Source organism: Schistocerca americana, chromosome 11 (genome assembly GCF_021461395.2).
Source record: "Schistocerca americana isolate TAMUIC-IGC-003095 chromosome 11, iqSchAmer2.1, whole genome shotgun sequence".
Lineage (NCBI taxonomy): Eukaryota > Metazoa > Arthropoda > Insecta > Orthoptera > Acrididae > Schistocerca > Schistocerca americana.
Window position 1 is genome coordinate 125,911,804 of NC_060129.1, and position 20,361 is coordinate 125,932,164.

The 20,361-nt window shown below is 41.1% G+C and overlaps 1 protein-coding gene across 1 annotated transcript in view; it reads left to right on the plus strand.

The window, feature by feature from the left end:
- Nucleotides 1–6,564, plus strand: part of LOC124553365 (ankyrin repeat and SOCS box protein 2-like) — a 149,389-nt gene extending 142,825 nt beyond the window's left edge. Inside the window, exon 6 of the mRNA XM_047127237.1 lies at nt 6,084–6,564. Within this exon, the coding sequence (XP_046983193.1) occupies nt 6,084–6,564 (481 nt within the window). The remainder of the gene's footprint in view (nt 1–6,083) is intronic.
- Nucleotides 6,565–20,361: the final 13,797 nt, after the last annotated feature.

A 20,361-nucleotide genomic window follows, 5' to 3' on the forward strand; every position in this document is an offset into this window, starting at 1 on the left:
CTCTTATAGGATTTGAGACTATCTTCATAATTATACATTTGACTATGCTTTGCACAATCCACAAGTCATTCATCCTATTCGCTGACAGTGGGAGTAGTGCTACCCACCAATCTGCTTGTCACACCATGTCCTGCAACAGCTCTTTAGGATGCACAGGAAAGATGACCTTGATTCGTACCTTTGGTACAGCCCCATAGGTTGGTGTCACTGAAATTACCAAGAAACACAGATATATTAATCAAATTGTTCTCCCATTGCAGATGATGATTATGTGGCTCCTACAACAACAGATTTAATGTACCAGGGTCCCTTCCCCCCCCAAACAGCCAATTGCACAACGGTTCAGCAGGACTCACACAAATGTCCTAACATACAGAACGTTGTCCTCTACTAACATAGCCATCCAGAACATTGACTGGATTGGAGCAGGTGGGCTCGTGCATTGTAAGTGACAATGACACAACCAGCTGTTCATTAAAGTGCTGGTCCCAGAAAATGCACAACAATAATGACAGCACATGGCAAGCTAAAGGTCTTATAATGTCACTGATTTAAGGAGTTCTCAGGCGATTACTGTTACTACAGACGTTCAAATAACTTACGGGTTTGCTGCCGGGTGACGTCGTCGACCACCGCCGATATTTCGACAGGGGCACACCCAGCCATTCACAAGCCACAACTGCAAGGAGGAAGAAATGTGCCAGGGAATTTAATACCTCAGATCAGAGAGGAGAAACAAGGAAGATACCACACACGGAACATGTGTCAACACAAACAAAGATAACCAACGTCAGAAATATCGATAGTGACTATTAATCAACAGGTGAGGTAGCACTAATTCTGTCCCTCTGTCTTTTGATGAGAGACAGTGCCGGATTCCAAGCAGCATTTAAACAAAATCCTCCATCTTCCCTTCCTTGATGTGTTGGTCAGAAGGAAGGCTGATGGTACGTTGGGACATTCTGTTTCTAGGAAGCCTACTCACACTGACTTGTATCTGCGAGCTGATAGTTGCCACCATCCAGCTCAGCGTGAAGGAGTACTTCGCACCTTGGTTCACAGGGCCCACGTCATCTCAGACTCTGAAAGTTTGGCTGCTGAGATATCACATCTTGAAGTCACCTTTCGTCAGAATGGTTATAGTGAGAGGCAGATCAAACGTGCGTTGCGCCATCAGCCTTCTGTGCAACGGGTGAGTGACGATAGCAACGAAGTGGCACCCAAGTCTACAGCCTTTTTGCCTTACGCAGGAAACATTTCCAACAGGAAATATGATGTGAAATGTGTTTTTCGACCACCTCCTAAGATTAAGGCCCTGTTGGCGTCCGTAAAAGATGATCTTGGTTTGCGTAAGGCTGAGGTCTATCGTATGCCTTGCAGTTGTGGCATGTCATATGTTGATCAGACAATCAGGACTGTGGAGGACCGGTGTATTGAACATAAGCGTCACACACGCTTACAACAGCTGAGCAAATACACTATTGCGGAACATTGCCTTGACACCGGTCATCCTACGGAATACAACAACACGGAGATTCTGGCTTGCACATCCAGCTATTGGGATAGTGTTATTAAGGAAGCTATTGAAATCAAACTATCAAACAACCTTATAAACAGAGATGGTGGATTTTGTTTGAATGCTGCTTGGTTTCCGGCTCTGTCTCTCATCAAAAAACAGAGGGGCAGAATTAGTGCTACCTCACCTGTAGATTAATAGTCACTATCGATATTTCTGATGTTGGTTATCTTTGTTTGTGTTGACACATGTTCCGTGTGTGGTATCTTCCTTGTTTCTCCTCTTTGATCTGAGGTATTAAATTCCCTTGCACATTTCTTCCTCCTTGCATGTGGGCCTAAGAAAGGCAGGATGTACTCCTGTCGAAATATCGGCGGTGGTCGACAACGTCATCTGGCAACAAACCCGTAAGTTATTTGAACATTCAATTCGCCGGGAAAAGTTAAGGTCTCACATTGTTTACCTCTCTGGGGAGCAAATATATCGTTGCTTGCGGAGGTTGGACAAACTTCTCGGCAGTAGAGTAAGGTTGGAATGTGCATTATCGTTTTTATTGAAGTGTCGAAATCATAGTGTGGTTCCAACGTTTGCTAAATTTGTGCATCATATTGATTCTCCTGCCGCCAATAGCGTTAAGCAACATGCTGGTTTAGCTGTCGTTCGTGAAAGGATCTACTATACTCGCCATCAGTTACATTTTGTTTCTAAGGAATTATTTGAATTTCATTTAATGATGGCGTCTAACGTTTCTGAATTTTCTTGGGATTGGGTGGACGGTGCCTCTTCGTCACAGTCTGACTAGGAATTTCAGTCTGTAACTGCTCGTCAATCGGCGAAGTTTGAACGTTTCCTTGGCTCAGTGTCTAATTCTAATTGTAATTCTCGACGTTCTGGGATCAATCTCATGGAGAAAACGTTTGACGACGCAGGTTTGTCTTTGCTGGGGAAAGGTTTGAATTTCGCACCGACGCCTATGAGTTTGCCAGTCGTTGATTGTATTAGTTCTATTAAACAGGCTGTGTATAAACTACCTTCCGAGGCTGCGGAAGAGGTTAGGAGGGAAGCGAGTCGTGTGTTGATTGGGGCCCATCCACCCTAGTGTAACATTACAGCAGCTGAGGCGGCTGCTTTACGTTCACTCAGAATGAATCCTGATATTGTTATTTTAGCTGCGGACAAGGGAAATGCCACGGTTTTGTTGCACAAACACAACTACATTCAAAAGATGCAGAGTCTACTTTCTGATTTGGCGTATCGCAAAATCGGTGCTGACCCTACTAAGACTGTTGAGAGAGAGACTAATAACCTCCTGAAGAAAAGTCTTTGTCACAGGAGACTATCAATAGTCTTAATTCTTACTGTGCTGTACCACCTAGATTATATAGCCTCCCTACGGGCCATAAAGGGGCTGTCCTGTTGAGGCCTATTGTTTCTAATATTTGTGCTTCAACATATCGTGTAGCTAAATTTCTTGCTAGTTTGTTGAGCCCACTAGTAGTAGGCGTGAACACCACATTAAGAACTCTGCAGAATTCTTACATCGATTGCAGGGATTGCGTTTGAATGACTCTGATGTTTAGTCAGTTTTGATGTTTGTTTCTCTTTTCACTCGCGTTCCTCTCTCTGCTCTGTTGCAGCTAATTGAGGTTAAGTTTGGTGTCGAGTTAACAAATTTGTTCCCACATGTGCTGACTTCCACTTACTTTTTATTCAATGGTCAGTACTATGAACAAACTGACGGAGCTGCAACGGGAAGCCAGTTGTTACCTATTGTGGCCAATTTGTTAATTGAGGACTTTGAGGAACGTGCATTGGATACAGCGACCTTGAAATTGCGTGTTTTTTCAAATATGTAGACGATACGTTTGTTGTTTGGCCTCATGGTAATGAGAATTTAAACCGGTTTTTGGAACACCTGAATTCAATCCACCCGAATATTCAGTTCACTATGGAGGTGGAAAAGAATGGATGCCTTCCCTTCCTTGATATGTTGGTCAGAAGGAAGACTGATGGTACGTTGGGACATTCTGTTTATAGGAAGCCCACCCACACTCACTTGTATCTGCGAGTTGGTAGTTGTCACCATCCAGCTCAGCGTGAAGGAGTACTTTGTACCTTGGTTCATAGGGCCCACGTTATCTCAGACCCTGAAAGTTTGGCAGCTGAGCTATTACATCTTGAAGTCACCTTTCGTCAGAATGGTTATAGTGAGAGGCAGATCAAACCTGCGTTGCGCTATCAGCCTTCTGTGCAACGGGTGAGTGACGATAGCAGCGAAGTGGCACCCAAGTCTACGGCCTTTTTGCCTTACGCAGGAAGTATTTCCAACAGGATTGGCCGTATTTTGCGGAAATATGATGTGAAATGTGTTATTCCACCACCTTCTAAGATTAAGGTCCTGTTGGCATCCGTAAAAGATGATCTTGGTTTGCGTAAGGCTGGTGTCTATCGTATTCCTTGTAGTTGCGGCGTGTCATATATTGGTCAGGCAATCAGGACTGTGGAAGACCTGTGTATTGAACATAAGCGTCACACATGCTTACAACAGCTGAGCAAATCCGCTATTGTGAAACACTGCCTTGACACCGGTCATCGTATGGAATACAACAACACGGAGAATCTGGCTTGCACGTCCAGTTATTGGGATAGTTTTAGTAAGGAAGCTGTTGAAATCAAACTATCAAGTAACCTTATAAACAGAGATGGTGGATTTTGTTTAAATGCCGCTTGGAATCCGGCTCTGTCTCTCATCAAAAAACAGAGGAACAGAATTAGTGTTATCTCACCTGTTGATTAATAGTCACTATCGATATTTCTGATGTTGGTTATCTTTGTTTGGTTTGACACTTGTTCCGTGTGTGGTATCTTCCTTGTTTCTCCTCTGTGAACCGAGGTATTAAATTCCATTGCACATTTCTTCATCCTTGCATTTGTGCCTTGAGAATGGCAGGGTGTGGTCCTGTCGAAATATTGGCAGTGGTCGACGACGTCACCCGGTAGCAAACCTGTAAGGTATTTGAACATCCAATTCACAGGGAAAAGTTAAGGTCTCAGCTACAGAAGTCTATACACGTTCCATCTTGATTGCTCGTTTCCAGGGTGCTTGATTCCACAGTTCTCAGTTTGCCTCACATTGGTAGGGTTAGGATACTTAGCTTTGACCTCTCTGTGTGTTTTAAGACAAATTATTACCATTGTTTGTATTCCATGTCAGACTGTGAATTAGTATTGTTCATCGTTCACTCTAGAGGATGGCAAAGATGCAACAACCCCACCAAGGCCACGTATAAAAAGCATTTTGGTGTCTAAAACCAATTCCAGGCTGTTGGCCTCTATACAATCGTTCAAAATTATCATTGTCTATCTCACCATTCAACAGGCGGGAAGAAGCAGGCTTTCACATAATTGTCGGAACACCGATGTCCATTTTGAATATATGAATTGACTGAGCTCAAAATAATTTCGCTTGTTTGCACCGATCCGTTTCCAGCTGAAATAGCGACATCAGCAATTGCATGTACATGTAATATTTACAGAAAAAGAAAACGATTGCTTAGTTGGCGGGTATTTGATTTATCAGCTGCAACATCTCCCTAGGCAGAATAAGAAAAAGGCTTTGTTTCTTTCTTGTCTTTATTTTATAAAGAAATTTTTTAATTTTTCTCCTCGCCACATGTAATACAACGTTTGTGATGTCAGAACGGAGCCGTTTTCTGTTAGGCTTTTTCACCTACATTTATGTGACTACTCTGTAATTCTCAATTAAGTGCCTGACAATGGTTTCATTGAACTACCTTCAAGCTGCTTCTCTACTGTTCCACTCCCCAGCAGTCCATAAGAAAAACAGACTATTAACTCTTTCTGGGCATGTTTTGGTGAATGCATCTGTTAGTGGATACATGTTTATCAGTGCACATATACTAGTTTGCATGTAGCAACACACACACACACACACACACACACACACACACACACTATACCCGTGTGCGAGTGAAGGGGATGGGCAAAATCTGAAATATTTCGACAAACTCATGTCTTTTAAAGCTGTAGTATTCTCTATTTGGTGAACATGTGTCACAAAATTTATGAATGACGACTAAATATTTGGCTGCCAAGCGTTTGATTAGGATTGTGTATTCTCTTTGTATCGGGAGGGACTGCTTTGCACATTTGCTAGTGTTAACAGTATTATATATGTATTTCAGTAGAGATCAGTGAGTGGTTAACAGTATCATCCTTGGGTCAAAAGGACGACACAATGTTTGGAATGAATTTTGATATGATTTCACAGCTGGATTAGTTATGAGATAGATTGTAGAAATTTATAATGAGAAACAAGTAGATACTTTGATGGGAGGATATTGCTGTACATCTGGTACATTAATACCTTGCACTCTAACTTTCACACTGTTTTATATCGTAAAAGGGAGATTTTTTAGACTTCTGATTTGTATTTGGACAATTGTGCATTCAGAACTGCTCACAGTTTCATTTATATCATTGTTTCCTTCATCTGATGTCTGTTTGTGTTTATAGTAAAATTTAATAACTTTGATGCTTTCTACAGGAACCTTTCCGAAGAAAACAGAGGCAGGAGGCTGATCCAGGCGGCTAATCGGGGTGCAGTGGAGGAACTGCGAGCTCTGTTAGCAGCAGGAGCGGATGTGGGGGTGCAGGATGCGGCCGGAGCGACTGCCCTCCACTGTGCGGCGATGGGGGGACACGTGGAAGCGGTGCGATTTCTGGTTGAGAATGGGGCGCCGGTGGACGCTAGGTGCGGTATACAGAACACACCACTGCACACGGCTGCAAGTTTTGGCCTCACCGCTGTAGTGCGGGTGCTAGCGGCTTTCTCTGCAGACCTCAATGCCAGGAATGTGGATGGGTGGACGCCGCTGCACAGGGCGGCATTCTTTGGCCACTCAGAGGTAGCAGTTGCGCTGCTGGAGGCGGGAGCCAATAGGGCGGCAAGAAATGACAGTGGGGCCACCCCCCTTCATATCGCCAGGAAGAAAAACCATCAGGAACTGGTAGAATTGCTAACATGAACCTTGTGATCCTGAGAACGTCTCCAGTAAAATAAATAAAGCATTCCTGCAAGGTATTTCGCTATTTTTAAAATAAAAAAATACAAAAAGTAATTGTTATTATGATTCATTTCTACCTATCATTAGACAGTACTTGCAGCTACTGCAGTAAGACCAAAACAAGACAAACAATGACATACACCAGTGAAATAATGTAAGTACCCTCTCATTTCAAGAAATGTAGCATGTGTATGGCATTATTGCCCAGGAGACCCCATCTGGAGTGTTTGGCCACTGGTACAAATCTTACTACATGATGCCATGATGCTACTTCAGCAACTTACACATCGATGAAGATGAAATGGTGATGAGCACAACACACATACCCAACCTACAGTGTAGAAAATTTCTGACCCAGCTGGGAATCGAATTGGGTGGGGCAGGGTGAGATGGGTGGTTGGCTGTGATCCAGTGTCAGGAACATTAACCACAAGACTGTGAGCTACCAACACATTTCAAGAAGCAGGCTGAAAACCTTTTCTCTAGCAATCTTTACAAAACTCAACAATTCTAAAAACATGCACTTCATTAGCAATAAACCTCAGTTACGTCTGAAATTTGAGTAAGATTTACAAATAAGCTATAGGTAGCTAGGTGAAGTCTTCAAAAACTGACAATATTACAGCAGGTCAGTACCCGATCATTTTGGAGGCACAAATGCCATAATGAAAGTCAGATGAATCCCCATAAGTGATTCGAACCAATTTTCTACATTATTTGGTTACTGAAAAGTACTTAATAGGAGTTGTACGATGCTATGTTGAACTAGTGTAAACTGCAAAGTACCAAGATTACTCCCCTGTAACCTCTATGGTTAGAACGCACATTCAGTTTTGATCTCAGACTTAATTTACTGTTTTGGCTGCAACACACACAGTGCAATAGTATGTTTAGTTACCATCTGACATCAGCAGCAGTATTCACACCACTTCATGGATGTATCATCTGGAGTCGTATTATCAGTTTATCTTTAATTAAAGTGACTCAAAGAGCAACTTGGAAACTAACCACAGTTTGTTTAATAGGTAAAATACTCATTCAGCAGTTTTCATTGTAAAGCAGAGAATTTCTCTGACTAAGAAGTGGTAACTGCAAACTATCTATTTTGCTTTGTTATGATGTCAATGAGACATAACCCTGCTGAAAAGTTAGAGCATTGAGCTACAGAATTATGAGTTAGTTAAGCAGTCTACAATGACACATGTGCCAAAGATTAATTACATTTACTGTCAAACCATTGTAGCAGTGACTTTACTGGTTGAGGGTATGGCTTTAAACTTTTTCTTGGTAGGGGAGTGGGTGTGGCGCCACTCCATTGATTGCCATTTTGTTTCAGGTTCGAAGTGATGAACCCATGTTTCATCGCCTGTAACAATCTTTGACAAGAAATTGTCACCCTCAGCCACATGACGAGCAAGCAAATCCGCACAGATGGTTATCCTTTGCTCTTTATGGTGTTCGGTTAGACAACGAGGGACCCAGCGGGAACAAACCTGTGAATATCCCAACTGGTGAACAATTGTGACAGCACTACCAACAGAGATGTCAAGTTGAGCACTGAGTTGTTTGATGGTGATCCGTCGATCATCTCGAACGAGTGTGTTCGCACGCTCCGCCATTGCAGGAGTCACAGCTGTGCACGGCCAGCCCGCACGCGGGAGATCAGACAGTCTTGCTTGACCTTGCGGCGATGATGACACACGCTTTGCCCAACGACTCACCGTGCTTTTGTCCACTGCCAGATCACCGTAGACATTCTGCAAGCGCCTATGAATATCTGAGATGCCCTGGTTTTCCGCCAAAAGAAACTCGATCACTGCCCGTTGTTTGCAACACACATCCGTTACAGACGCCATTTAAACAGCTCCGTATTGCGCTGCCACCTGTCGGAAGTCAATGAAACTATACGAGACGAAGCGGGATGTTTGAAAATATTCCACAAGAAATTTCCGGTCTTTTCAACCAAAATTGGCCGAGAAAAAAAATGTGTTGCATTACTTATTGAACTGCCTTCGTAGTCACGGTTCTGCCTACGAAATCATCCACTATAGATGATGTACAAGATGGGTCCCAAAACAACTTTCACAGTTGCATAAACAAACGTGCTTGGACATTTGCAAAAACCATTTGGACCGCTGTGGTAACGAAGGGGACAACTTCTTAGACGGATAATTACTAGTGACGAAACATGGATCCATCATTACGAGTCAGAGAGTAAACGGCAGAGTATGGAATAGAAACATCCAAATTCGCCATGCAAGAAAAAGTTCAAGACCCAACGGTCTGCAGGAAAACTGATGCTTATGGTCTTTTGGGGCGCACAAGGCCCATTACTGGAACATTATGGGAAAAAGACACAACAACAAACAGTGTACGTTACAGTGAGATCTTTACTGCCAGGCTAAAGCCTACAATTCGAAGCAAACGCCGAGGATTGCTGTCAAAAGGTGTTGTGTTGTTGCCCACACTGCTGAAACGCTCCAGGAACAAAAATCTGAAGCACTGGATCATCCTGCATATAGTCCCGTTCTTGCCCCTTCTGACTGTCACTCGTTTGGTCCACTCAAGTGGAAGAAGCGGTCCATTCCTGGCTCGCAGCTCAACCAAGAACCTTTTTTTATGACGGCATCAGGAAGCTTGTACAATCATGGAACGTTGGAACGCAAGGAGACTATGCCAAAAACTCATCTTTTTGTATGTTTCCTATTCGATTACAATAAAATTTTATAACTACTTTGCAGATAATAATTGACTTACCCTTGTACACTTGAGGCATGCTGAAGCAATAAGGCATCAACGCATATTTTACAGTGCTGTACCTGAAATGTGACACTGAAACACGTATGTTGTGTGGCGGCGATGGCGAGGCATTACAGAATCTTTGACCAGAGAGCTATTTATCGTTTCTAGTCTGCGCTTGACCGCGCGAGAGTTGCGAGCAGTAGTCTGTCGGTAGCAGTAGGCCAGTGCAGTCTGTGGGTAGTCTGTCGGCAGTGCAGTTGTCTGTTGCACTCTGTCGGTAGCACTAGTCGAGTTCAGTTGCGAATGGCAGTCTGTTAGCACTAGCAGTCGAGTACGGTCGCGAGCGGGACGCAGTCGCAGGCGTCGACATGGGTCTCTGGTCAAGATGCTGAATGAGATATATTGTTAATTAAGGTAACCAAGCTGCATTGCGCACATCAGATAATGTAAAGTTTATTTATTGTAATTAATTTTCAACAAGTGTCCCAATAATAATTTTGATTTCAAAGCAAATTTTAATAAAAGAACCATTTAATTGAACGAACGATCTCGTTCCATTTCATTTAAAGAAAAGTTTCAGTTAAATTTCAAAAAAAAATAAAAAAAAAATAATACTTGCAATGCATTTCCTCCAAGCCGCGGCCAACAATAAGAGCAGAACTTTGACATGCAGTTATACTGAGGTAAGAAATTAATTCTGATTTTTGCACAGGGCCAAAGACTGACATTTCGGTCTAACTGAGTTTTCATTGTCACAGAAGTTTCATTAGCATTAAACTGGCTCTCATTATTTTTGTGGGAGCTTGCACGTTGAGTCAGATTGCGAGTCAAACATTTAATTGCCATAGTCAGTACATTTCACGCAGGGAGGTTACGCTTGGCTCCCATTTATTATTTCTGTCTTTCAAAAATTTCTGTGGGGAGGTTACACTTGGCGACACCCAGTCCAGGATCGTATTTCGTTGAGAATCTTTTGAAAAACAGTCAGATATCTGCTCTTATTTGCTTAGATATAATTAGGATTTGGCGCAACGCTTTTACTAATTTTGTGAATTTCTTTCCACAGATCATCGGCAATTCGTTGCTCTGTTGTATTTGTGTGTTGTTTTTGCATTGTGCTTATTTATTTTGTGAATAATTTTGACTATTGTAAAAATGCCCCGAATGACTGTGAATAGTGTATCGCGAGGTATTATGAACGAAATTACCGACGTGACCGATAGTAATTGTGACATGCAGTGTAATGATGACAATCCTGCGTTCACCGACAATCAGTGCATTCCAACCTCTAATGATGATTATTATGTTAATGATGAACAAACGAACTCGGTTATGTCCTCTGTTGGATTGACGACAATCGATGACGCGGGGCGTTCTGTTGTAATGAGCGATGTGCAGCTTAACACACCCGGTTTGGAAAATTCAAGTAACGTACAGACAAATTCGTCTAATGAAAATGAACAGGATACACAAAGTATGACGGATTTATTTAATTCCGAAATAGTGAGTGACAGTGTACGTCCGACTGATAATCCTTTTTGTAAATTGCAGAATGACCAAATGGTCACACAAAGCGCGACAATTCCAGGTACACCACTAAACTGCACAGATAATAGAGTAGGTAATGTTACTGAGGATCCAATCATGGCATTGTTGCTACGAATTAATGAACTTATTGAAAAACTAGATAACGATTCCAAACAAAATAAGGAAGAGTCCGAGCAACAGAGTGAAAATCTCAAACAACACTTAAATGAAAAATTAGACAACAATGATGTAAATCTCAAACAACTTAGTGAGCAGAACAAACAGTTTAATGAAAAATTAGACAACAATTCCAAACAGTTTAATGAAAAATTAGACAACAATTCCAGACAGCTTAATGAAAAATTAGACAACAATTCCAGACAGCTTAATGAAAAATTAGACAACAATTCCAGACAGCTTAATGAAAAATTAGACGACAATTCCAGACAGCTTAGTGAACAAATTAGAGCCGTTGCCGCGCAGTGCCATGACACTAAGGAACAGTTGCGCGTGGAAATTGAGGCTTGTTCAAAAAAAAGTAGCGAAGAAGTTAGGTCTGTTGCTCAGGAATTAAGGGAAATGCAAACAGCCGCAACAGAAACACTTAGAGACGAAATTAACGGAGTCACTAAACAATGCTCTGAAAAAGCTACACAATTACGCGACGAGTTTAAAGCAATGACAGCAGAACTTTCACGCACAATGGATGAAAAGATTGACGCGAAATTTGAACAGCAGAACACTCAAATTCACGAGCGATTTAGTCACCACATACAAAACAGTGATACGCGTTTCCGCAAATTTATTCAGGATCAAAATAAAGTAAAACGTCAAGTCATGGAAACAATCACTGCTCAGAGACAAGAAGACAAACATAAAATGTTCGCGAAAGCGAAGACATATGTAGACAACAATATTGCTACAGTGTCCGACGAAATTAATTCCATCAAACAGTCGAACGCAGAATTACGTGACGAAATTTCTGACCTTAAATCGAAAACAGACACATACACAACCGATTTTCAAACAGTGACCGACAGACTCGAACAATTAGAACTAACACAGGATTCAGATGTCGTCAAAGCTGACGTTAAAAAACTGAACGAAACTACACGTAAATTGCAAAAACAGATTAATGCGTCAGACACTAACACCGATGATCAGGTAAAAATACTGACTGAAAAATGTGATGAATTGGCCAGTCGTATTGACGTTATAGAAAGTGGTAATGACAACAAATCAGACGATATTTCACCGGTTTCATTTAATCAAACACCTGAATTTCAAAATTTACAGCAGACAATTAATGAGATCGATTCGTCTAATAACACGTTACGTAGAAAGTTATCGAGTTTACAACGAGAAGTAACAGAGATGAAAAGTATTTCAGTTAATAACACATCACAGCAGACGCCACTTTGCGAACATTTGTCAGACTCGCGCAACGCGTATAATTTGGGTAATCTTCAGAGAGTACGGGACTTAGATTGCGAGCAACCACAGTTCAACAGATTCTCTTACAATCATGAACCTGTTCCGTCATACAGAGATGATAATTTCGATTACAAACATTTTCTATCGGTGAGGAAATTTAAAGTGTTTAGGAATGACAGAACACAGATTCATCCGCTTGATTGGATACAACAGTTCAGTTTTGCTTTTCCACCGACTTGGCCTGTAACACACAAACTTGAATTTATTTGCAGTTTTTTGGAAGGCGAACCGGCAACTCGTATGAGACCGATCGCGAGGCAATGCTATTCAGTAGAAGAGTTTCAGAATGCTTATCTGTCAGCGTATTGGTCGAAGACGACACAGCGCGGAATTAAAGATCAGTTAATTAGTTTGCCAAATTACGAGAACTCAAATTTTCCCAGTGTGACGCAATTTTTTGAGCACATGGTGCAACAAAACCAGTGCCTAAGTGAACCGTACAGTGAATCCGCACTTATACAATTATGCATCTCTAAATTACCACGGTCATTAAGGGTGTCACTTCTAACGGGCCAGCAAAAAGAAAACATTTCAGCATTCAGAGATCTTTTACAGCTTTTAGAAGTGCAGCAATCAGACTATTCTTTCGTAAACAAAAACTTCATATATAACAACCAAGGCCAACAAACGTACAGCAATTATGATCAAACACGTAATTTTAATAGGAAAGGCAACAGACGCTTTAGGAATGACAACCACCAAAACTTTAATAACAGCCAAAATTCTAATTATCAATATCGTCAAAATTTTCAGCAACAGGAACCACACTTTAGTAACAATAGAGCTGTTTCACAACAACAACATCAAAACCAGCCGGTTAGCATACCTAACCAACAATGGAATGCACAAGGTCAACCAGGCTTTAATGTTCCGCCGCGTGCGCGTATAGGCCCAGATCCAACAAATACACTCCTGGAAATTGAAATAAGAACACCGTGAATTCATTGTCCCAGGAAGGGGAAACTTTATTGACACATTCCTGGGGTCAGATACATCACATGATCACACTGACAGAACCACAGGCACATAGACACAGGCAACAGAGCATGCACAATGTCGGCACTAGTACAGTGTATATCCACCTTTCGCAGCAATGCAGGCTGCTATTCTCCCATGGAGACGATCGTAGAGATGCTGGATGTAGTCCTGTGGAACGGCTTGCCATGCCATTTCCACCTGGCGCCTCAGTTGGACCAGCGTTCGTGCTGGACGTGCAGACCGCGTGAGACGACGCTTCATCCAGTCCCAAACATGCTCAATGGGGGACAGATCCGGAGATCTTGCTGGCCAGGGTAGTTGACTTACACCTTCTAGAGCACGTTGGGTGGCACGGGATACATGCGGACGTGCATTGTCCTGTTGGAACAGCAAGTTCCCTTGCCGGTCTAGGAATGGTAGAACGATGGGTTCGATGACGGTTTGGATGTACCGTGCACTATTCAGTGTCCCCTCGACGATCACCAGTGGTGTACGGCCAGTGTAGGAGATCGCTCCCCACACCATGATGCCGGGTGTTGGCCCTGTGTGCCTCGGTCGTATGCAGTCCTGATTGTGGCGCTCACCTGCACGGCGCCAAACACGCATACGACCATCATTGGCACCAAGGCAGAAGCCACTCTCATCGCTGAAGACGACACGTCTCCATTCGTCCCTCCTTTCACGCCTGTCGCGACACCACTGGAGGCGGGCTCCACGATGTTGGGGCGTGAGCGGAAGACGGCCTAACGGTGTGCGGGACCGTAGCCCAGCTTCATGGAGACGGTTGCGAATGGTCCTCGCCGATACCCCAGGAGCAACAGTGTCCCTAATTTGCTGGGAAGTGGCGGTGCGGTCCCCTACGGCACTGCGTAGGATCCTACGGTCTTGGCGTGCATCCGTGCGTCGCTGCGGTCCGGTCCCAGGTCGACGGGCACGTGCACCTTCCACCGACCACTGGCGACAACATCGATGTACTGTGGAGACCTCACGCCCCACGTGTTGAGCAATTCGGCGGTACGTCCACCCGGCCTCCCGCATGCCCACTATACGCCCTCGCTCAAAGTCCGTCAACTGCACATACGGTTCACGTCCACGCTGTCTCGGCATGCTACCAGTGTTAAAGACTGCGATGGAGCTCCGTATGCCACGGCAAACTGGCTGACACTGACGGCGGCGGTGCACAAATGCTGCGCAGCTAGCGCCATTCGACGGCCAACACCGCGGTTCCTGGTGTGTCCGCTGTGCCGTGCGTGTGATCATTGCTTGTACAGCCCTCTCGCAGTGTCCGGAGCAAGTATGGTGGGTCTGACACACCGGTGTCAATGTGTTCTTTTTTCCATTTCCAGGAGTGTAGTAACGCACGGCAGCAAGGAAACAACTACGTACAAAGAAGGCAGTATTTCAATTCCTATCACAATGCACCGTATAGGAATGACTATTACGACAGACGTAAAAATAATGAGGACAATTATCAGCGTACGTTTAATAACAGTCGGTCTTACCAGCAACAAAGTAATCAACAAGAACATATTCTCATGAATGAACCCGACAGTAGGTATCATCCAGAGCGTAACACGTCTGGAAGAAGTAATAGAACAGTTCAAATAGTAGAAATGCCACAGCATCCTCCTGATAATAATAACATGTCAGATAGAATTTGACTAGATACTGTACAGGACGCATCTTCCAATAACACAAGCACTACCTTTGACACGCAAAATGTTGTTCACGAAAATGTAATTGCTTTTGACGACATCTGAGACACTCTTTTGCAGGAAAGACCAGTTGTTCAGAAATCCATTTCACATCCTATCATCGAAATTAAAATTGGTTCATCGAAATTTTCAGCAGTAATTGATTCCGGATCACCTATATCAGTAATAAATGAGGAGACTTTCAACGAGTGCAACAAAGAGAATACGTATCCTACATAACCATTAGGCAAAATGAAAGTAAAAGGAGCAGTATCGAGTAAAGGTGTAGACGTTAAATTACAGACGCATTTATCATTTTGTATTGGAGGTCATACTTTCCACTCAAATTTTTGGATTGTTCCTTTATTGACAACAGACGTAATTTTAGGTACTAATTTTCTCGTACAACACGATGCAGTGGTTGATTTTCAAAATTCTTATTTAATGCTAAAGGACGAAAATGTACAATTGGCTTTAGAGTTTCAGCATTCATTGTCTGCGGAAGAACAAACAATTAACCGCACAGAGGTCATTTCCACAACACGTAACATAGACTGTAATTCTGCATTGTTCACGGATACGTACGTACATAACTATAATACTCCAGACGAAGCTGACTACGACGTAATGCAAATGATTTCCGATAAAGTTAGACAAAGCAGTGCAAATACAGACGACGAACGCACGCGACTACGCAAAATTCTTTTACAGCAAGCTCCAGTTTTCGACAACATTCCTGGTACTATGTCCGGCTTTATGTATGAATTTCAAGTGAAACAGCACGACACATTTAAAGCAAAGCATTATCCCATTCCATATATCCACAGAGAACAGGTTAAAAAAGAATTGCAGGATATGCTTGATCAAGGAATTATAGAACCGGCAGTTAGTCCGTACATAAACCCGCTACATATTGTTAAGAAATACTTCGCCTCGTACTTGATTCACGTCACATTAATGACATTATTATTAATGAAACAGATCGACCACAGACTTTAGAGGAACTTTTACAGAAATTTCATGGTACTGCTATTTATTCTACACTAGATTTGAAATCGGGATTTTGGCAAATTCAACTTCATCCGAATTGCAGAAAATACACAGCTGTTCTCTGTTTTGGCGACTGTTATCAATTTTGTAAATTACAATTCGGGTTAACTATTTCTTCTGCAGCTTTTATTCGCGGTTTGAACACTATACTTCCGACAGAACTTAAGGACAGAATTACGACGTGCGTAGACGACATTCTTATCGCAGAAGCTAACTGGTCTGAACACAATAAGATTCTTGAACAACTGTTACAAACTTTTCATGCACAAGGACTTACAGTTAATCTTAGTAAATCGCACTTTGGCAAAACTTCTATAAAATTTCTTGGACACGTAATTTCAGCAGAAGGCATTGCGCCAGATCCGGAAAAACTTCAAGCTCTACGTGACATTACTGCCCCTACGACGAAGAAGCAATTACGCAGTTTTTTGGGCTTAATTAACTTTTTTCGTAAATTTATTCATCACTCTGCCTTAGACACACCCAGATTATGCCAATTAACAGGTAAAAACACTATTTGGTCATGGGATAAGCAAGCACATTCTGAATTTGTGAACCTGAAACATGCTTTGTTGAATGCTCCACTTTTATCGCACCCAGATCTTACTAGAAATTTTTCCATTGCCACCGACAGTTCCAATACCGCTTTAGGCGTACACATTTTCCAGGAAATTGAAGAAGATGGTTCAACAGTAATTAAAACCATCGCATTTGCAAGTCGCATTTTGTCACCCGCTGAACGAAATTATTCCGTTACAGAATTGGAAACATTATCTGTTGTATGGGCTTTTACGAGATTTCGACACTTTCTTTATGGCAGACATACCACCGTCTACACAGACCACAGAGCGATACAATTTTTACTTTCGGCTAAGTTCACTCACTACAGATTAAGCAGATGGAAACTTTATTTACAGGAATTTAATTTTACAATAGTTCACATTCCCGGCACACAAAATGTTATAGCAGACGCACTATCGCGTTCTCTGAGCAACAATCAGCAAGACGTAGCAGCCAACTTCTGCAAAGCAAATTTCAGTGTCATGTACATTCAGCAAGTAGCATTTGAAAATTTTATTTCATCGTCATTACAGGACATAGCACAAGAACAAAATAAAGACAACGTGTGGAAAGAAATTAAACACCTTTGGCAAGATAGGAATAATGTTACGATTAGAAACCATTACACTGTACGCAATGACATTCTGTTTCGCCGCTCTCATCCTGACAGCAACAACTGGTTATTATGCATTCCTGACGAACTGGTTAACAAACTAATCTGGTACACTCATTTAACTTAACGCACATTACGGACTCAGAAAGTGTTTTCTTATACTGAGACAGAACTGTTATTTTACCAACATGGAGAAACGTATACGACGAGTTTTAGCGTCTTGTAAAATTTGCCAGAAAGCTAAGTCAGACACCACTTCACATATTCCTCCATTATATCCCATTATACCTGTTAAATTAAGACACATGGCCGCTGTAGACATTTTTGGTCCAATTCCGAGAACTAACAAAGGTTTTTGCTACATATTTGTCGCTGTTGAGCTCACTACAAAATTTGTTACTTTCACTCCGTTACGCAAAGCTACTGCTAAAACTGTTTCGAAAGCATTTGTAAAACATTTTCTATTTCATGTAGGGCATGTGTTGAAAGTAATTTCTGATAATGGATCACAATTTCGTTCTGCTACATGGACACGTATGTTGCGAGCTAGAAACATTTCTCCGATCTATATATCCAAGTACCATGCTTCTTCGAAACCCTGTGAACGATTAATGAAAGAAATTGGTAAGCTGTGTAGAATATACTGCCACAAAAGACATATTGATTGGGATACACACATACTCTCATTCTAAGATGTAATTAATTCCATTCCAAATGAATCCACTATGCTATCTCCGTCTGTTATACTGAAAAACGTTGAACCACCAAACAAAATTAAAGAATTAGTAAACTTCCCTACCTGCCGTCGACTAAGACACCACGAAATAATTGACATTGCGCTGAACAACATCAAACGTGCCGCAGAGCGCCGGAGAAGACAGCAAATACAGGTTTGTACACGCCGCGACTTTCACATTGGACAGAAGATATTAGTGCGTACACACTATTTATCCAACAAAATAAAAGGTAGGTGCAGTAAATTTGAACTTCTATACGCAGGACCATATCGGATTCGCAGCATTCCTCATCCGAATGTGGTACACGTCGAAACTTTGAGAACCAGAAAATCGAAAGGCAACCACCATTGGTCAAATATTAAACCCTTTATTGAATGAAGACACTTTATGATTCAACACACTATGATGCCATTTACTAATTTTTTTATGACCACTTATGCAATTATATTCACATGACTAATTACTGATGATTATCGTATTTTTTCTTGGCAAGTGCCCAGCAAGGTAAGGTTAGCAGGTCGCTCTTCTTGTCGTTACACATCAGACCGTGCACATTTTCCATTTATTTTGTGTGTATGATTGTATTCCAGTTTTGTTTGTATGCACTGTGAAATAGTTAAGATATAACACACACCAGTTGACTTTGACATTTTTGTTGCCCTATGACGTCTCAAGATCGTGACTGTTTTACATTTTTTGCCGCTGCATTGTGATATTCTCTGTACATTTTGCCGTTGAACACTGTCTATGCTTTTGAGATACTACGTTTTCTGTCATGTTATGCTGTATGCTTAATTGTGTCACCATAAACCAGTCATTATTTAGTGGGTATATGATTTAAATGCAAGACATTAATCTTTGTTCATCAATTTCAGAAAGAAATGATGCGTGTAAGAAATAAATTCAACAGAAATGGGAATTTCACCTACGGAATAAACGAAAGAAGATGCAATAACTTTATGAGGAAGAGTAAATGGATCGGGATTAACAAGCATTAACAAGAATATACTATACTCATCGTAGAATAGCAGTCTTAACCAATTTTTCTTTCAGAATACAAGGTGATTGATGCAGGCTGTCAGACAGAACTACACATCTTAGTTTTAGTGATGAAATATGCTAGAGATAAGGAATAGTTGTGTAATGAGTAATGAAGTGATTTTTTTGCAGATGATAATGAATGCTGATGAATAATGATGAAGAATATGCTACTATGAATAATGAAGATTTTCTTTACAGGTGATGATGATAATGGAGTTTTTGATGATATGGATAATGAAGTTTTCTTTGCAGATGAGGATAATGTTGAAGTTATATTTAGGCTATGTAGTTATTTAAGTATTTGTTGCAGTTCGTTTTGACAGCAAGTGTTATATTGCACAGTATAATGACTGAAGGTTTTGGAAAGGACAGCTATGGAACACATTTTTTATACACATTTCACTACCTGTTAATTCGAAGTTCACTACTTTTCAGCATAAAATGCATTTCTCTTTTCAGCTTAATAATCCATTTTTATATATTTTTTGCAGGAGAAATTATTTATGAGATTAATGTGCTATAAGCATTTGTTCATTAAATCTATGAATGTGGTTACATATACTCTACTTGTTTCATAATCTTGCCACAGCTGACTTATAACGGATGACGTTACACATTTTCATTTATACCAACAACCCAGAAGCAAATTCTTCTCTCTTGCTTTCCCCTATAATTACCCAACGCAATGCATTGCTAACAAAAAAATTTATTAACAGACCCAAATAATGATACCAGTTTAAGAGAGTTCTGAGTAATGCTGATCAGCAATGAATAATATGTCACTTGGAAAATGATTAATTAATTATGCTATGCTTTGTAATTGGAAAAGAATGTGATTGTTTAATAATGCTTTGTAGGTAGAAGAAGGCTAATGATTCTTAATTATACTTTGTAACTGGAAAAGATTGCAATTGTTTCATAATGCTTTGTAATTAGAAGAAGGCTAATGATTCTTAATTATGCTTTGTAACTGGAAAAGAACGTGATTGTTTAATAATGCTTTGTAATTAGGAGAAGGAAATGACAAATGATTAATTATGCTTTGTAACTGGAAAAGAATGTGATTGTTTCATAATGCTTTGTATTACTATTGGAATGACAAATGATTAATTAACTATGCTATACTTTGTAACTGGAAAAGAATGTGATTGTTTAATAATGCTTTGTAATTAGGAGAAGGCTAATGATTATAACTATATTGGAATGACAAATGATTAATTAACTATGCCATACTTTGTAACTGGAAAAGAATGCGATTGTTTAATAATGCTTTGTAATTAGGAGAAGGCTAATGATTCTTACTATTGAAATGACAAATGAT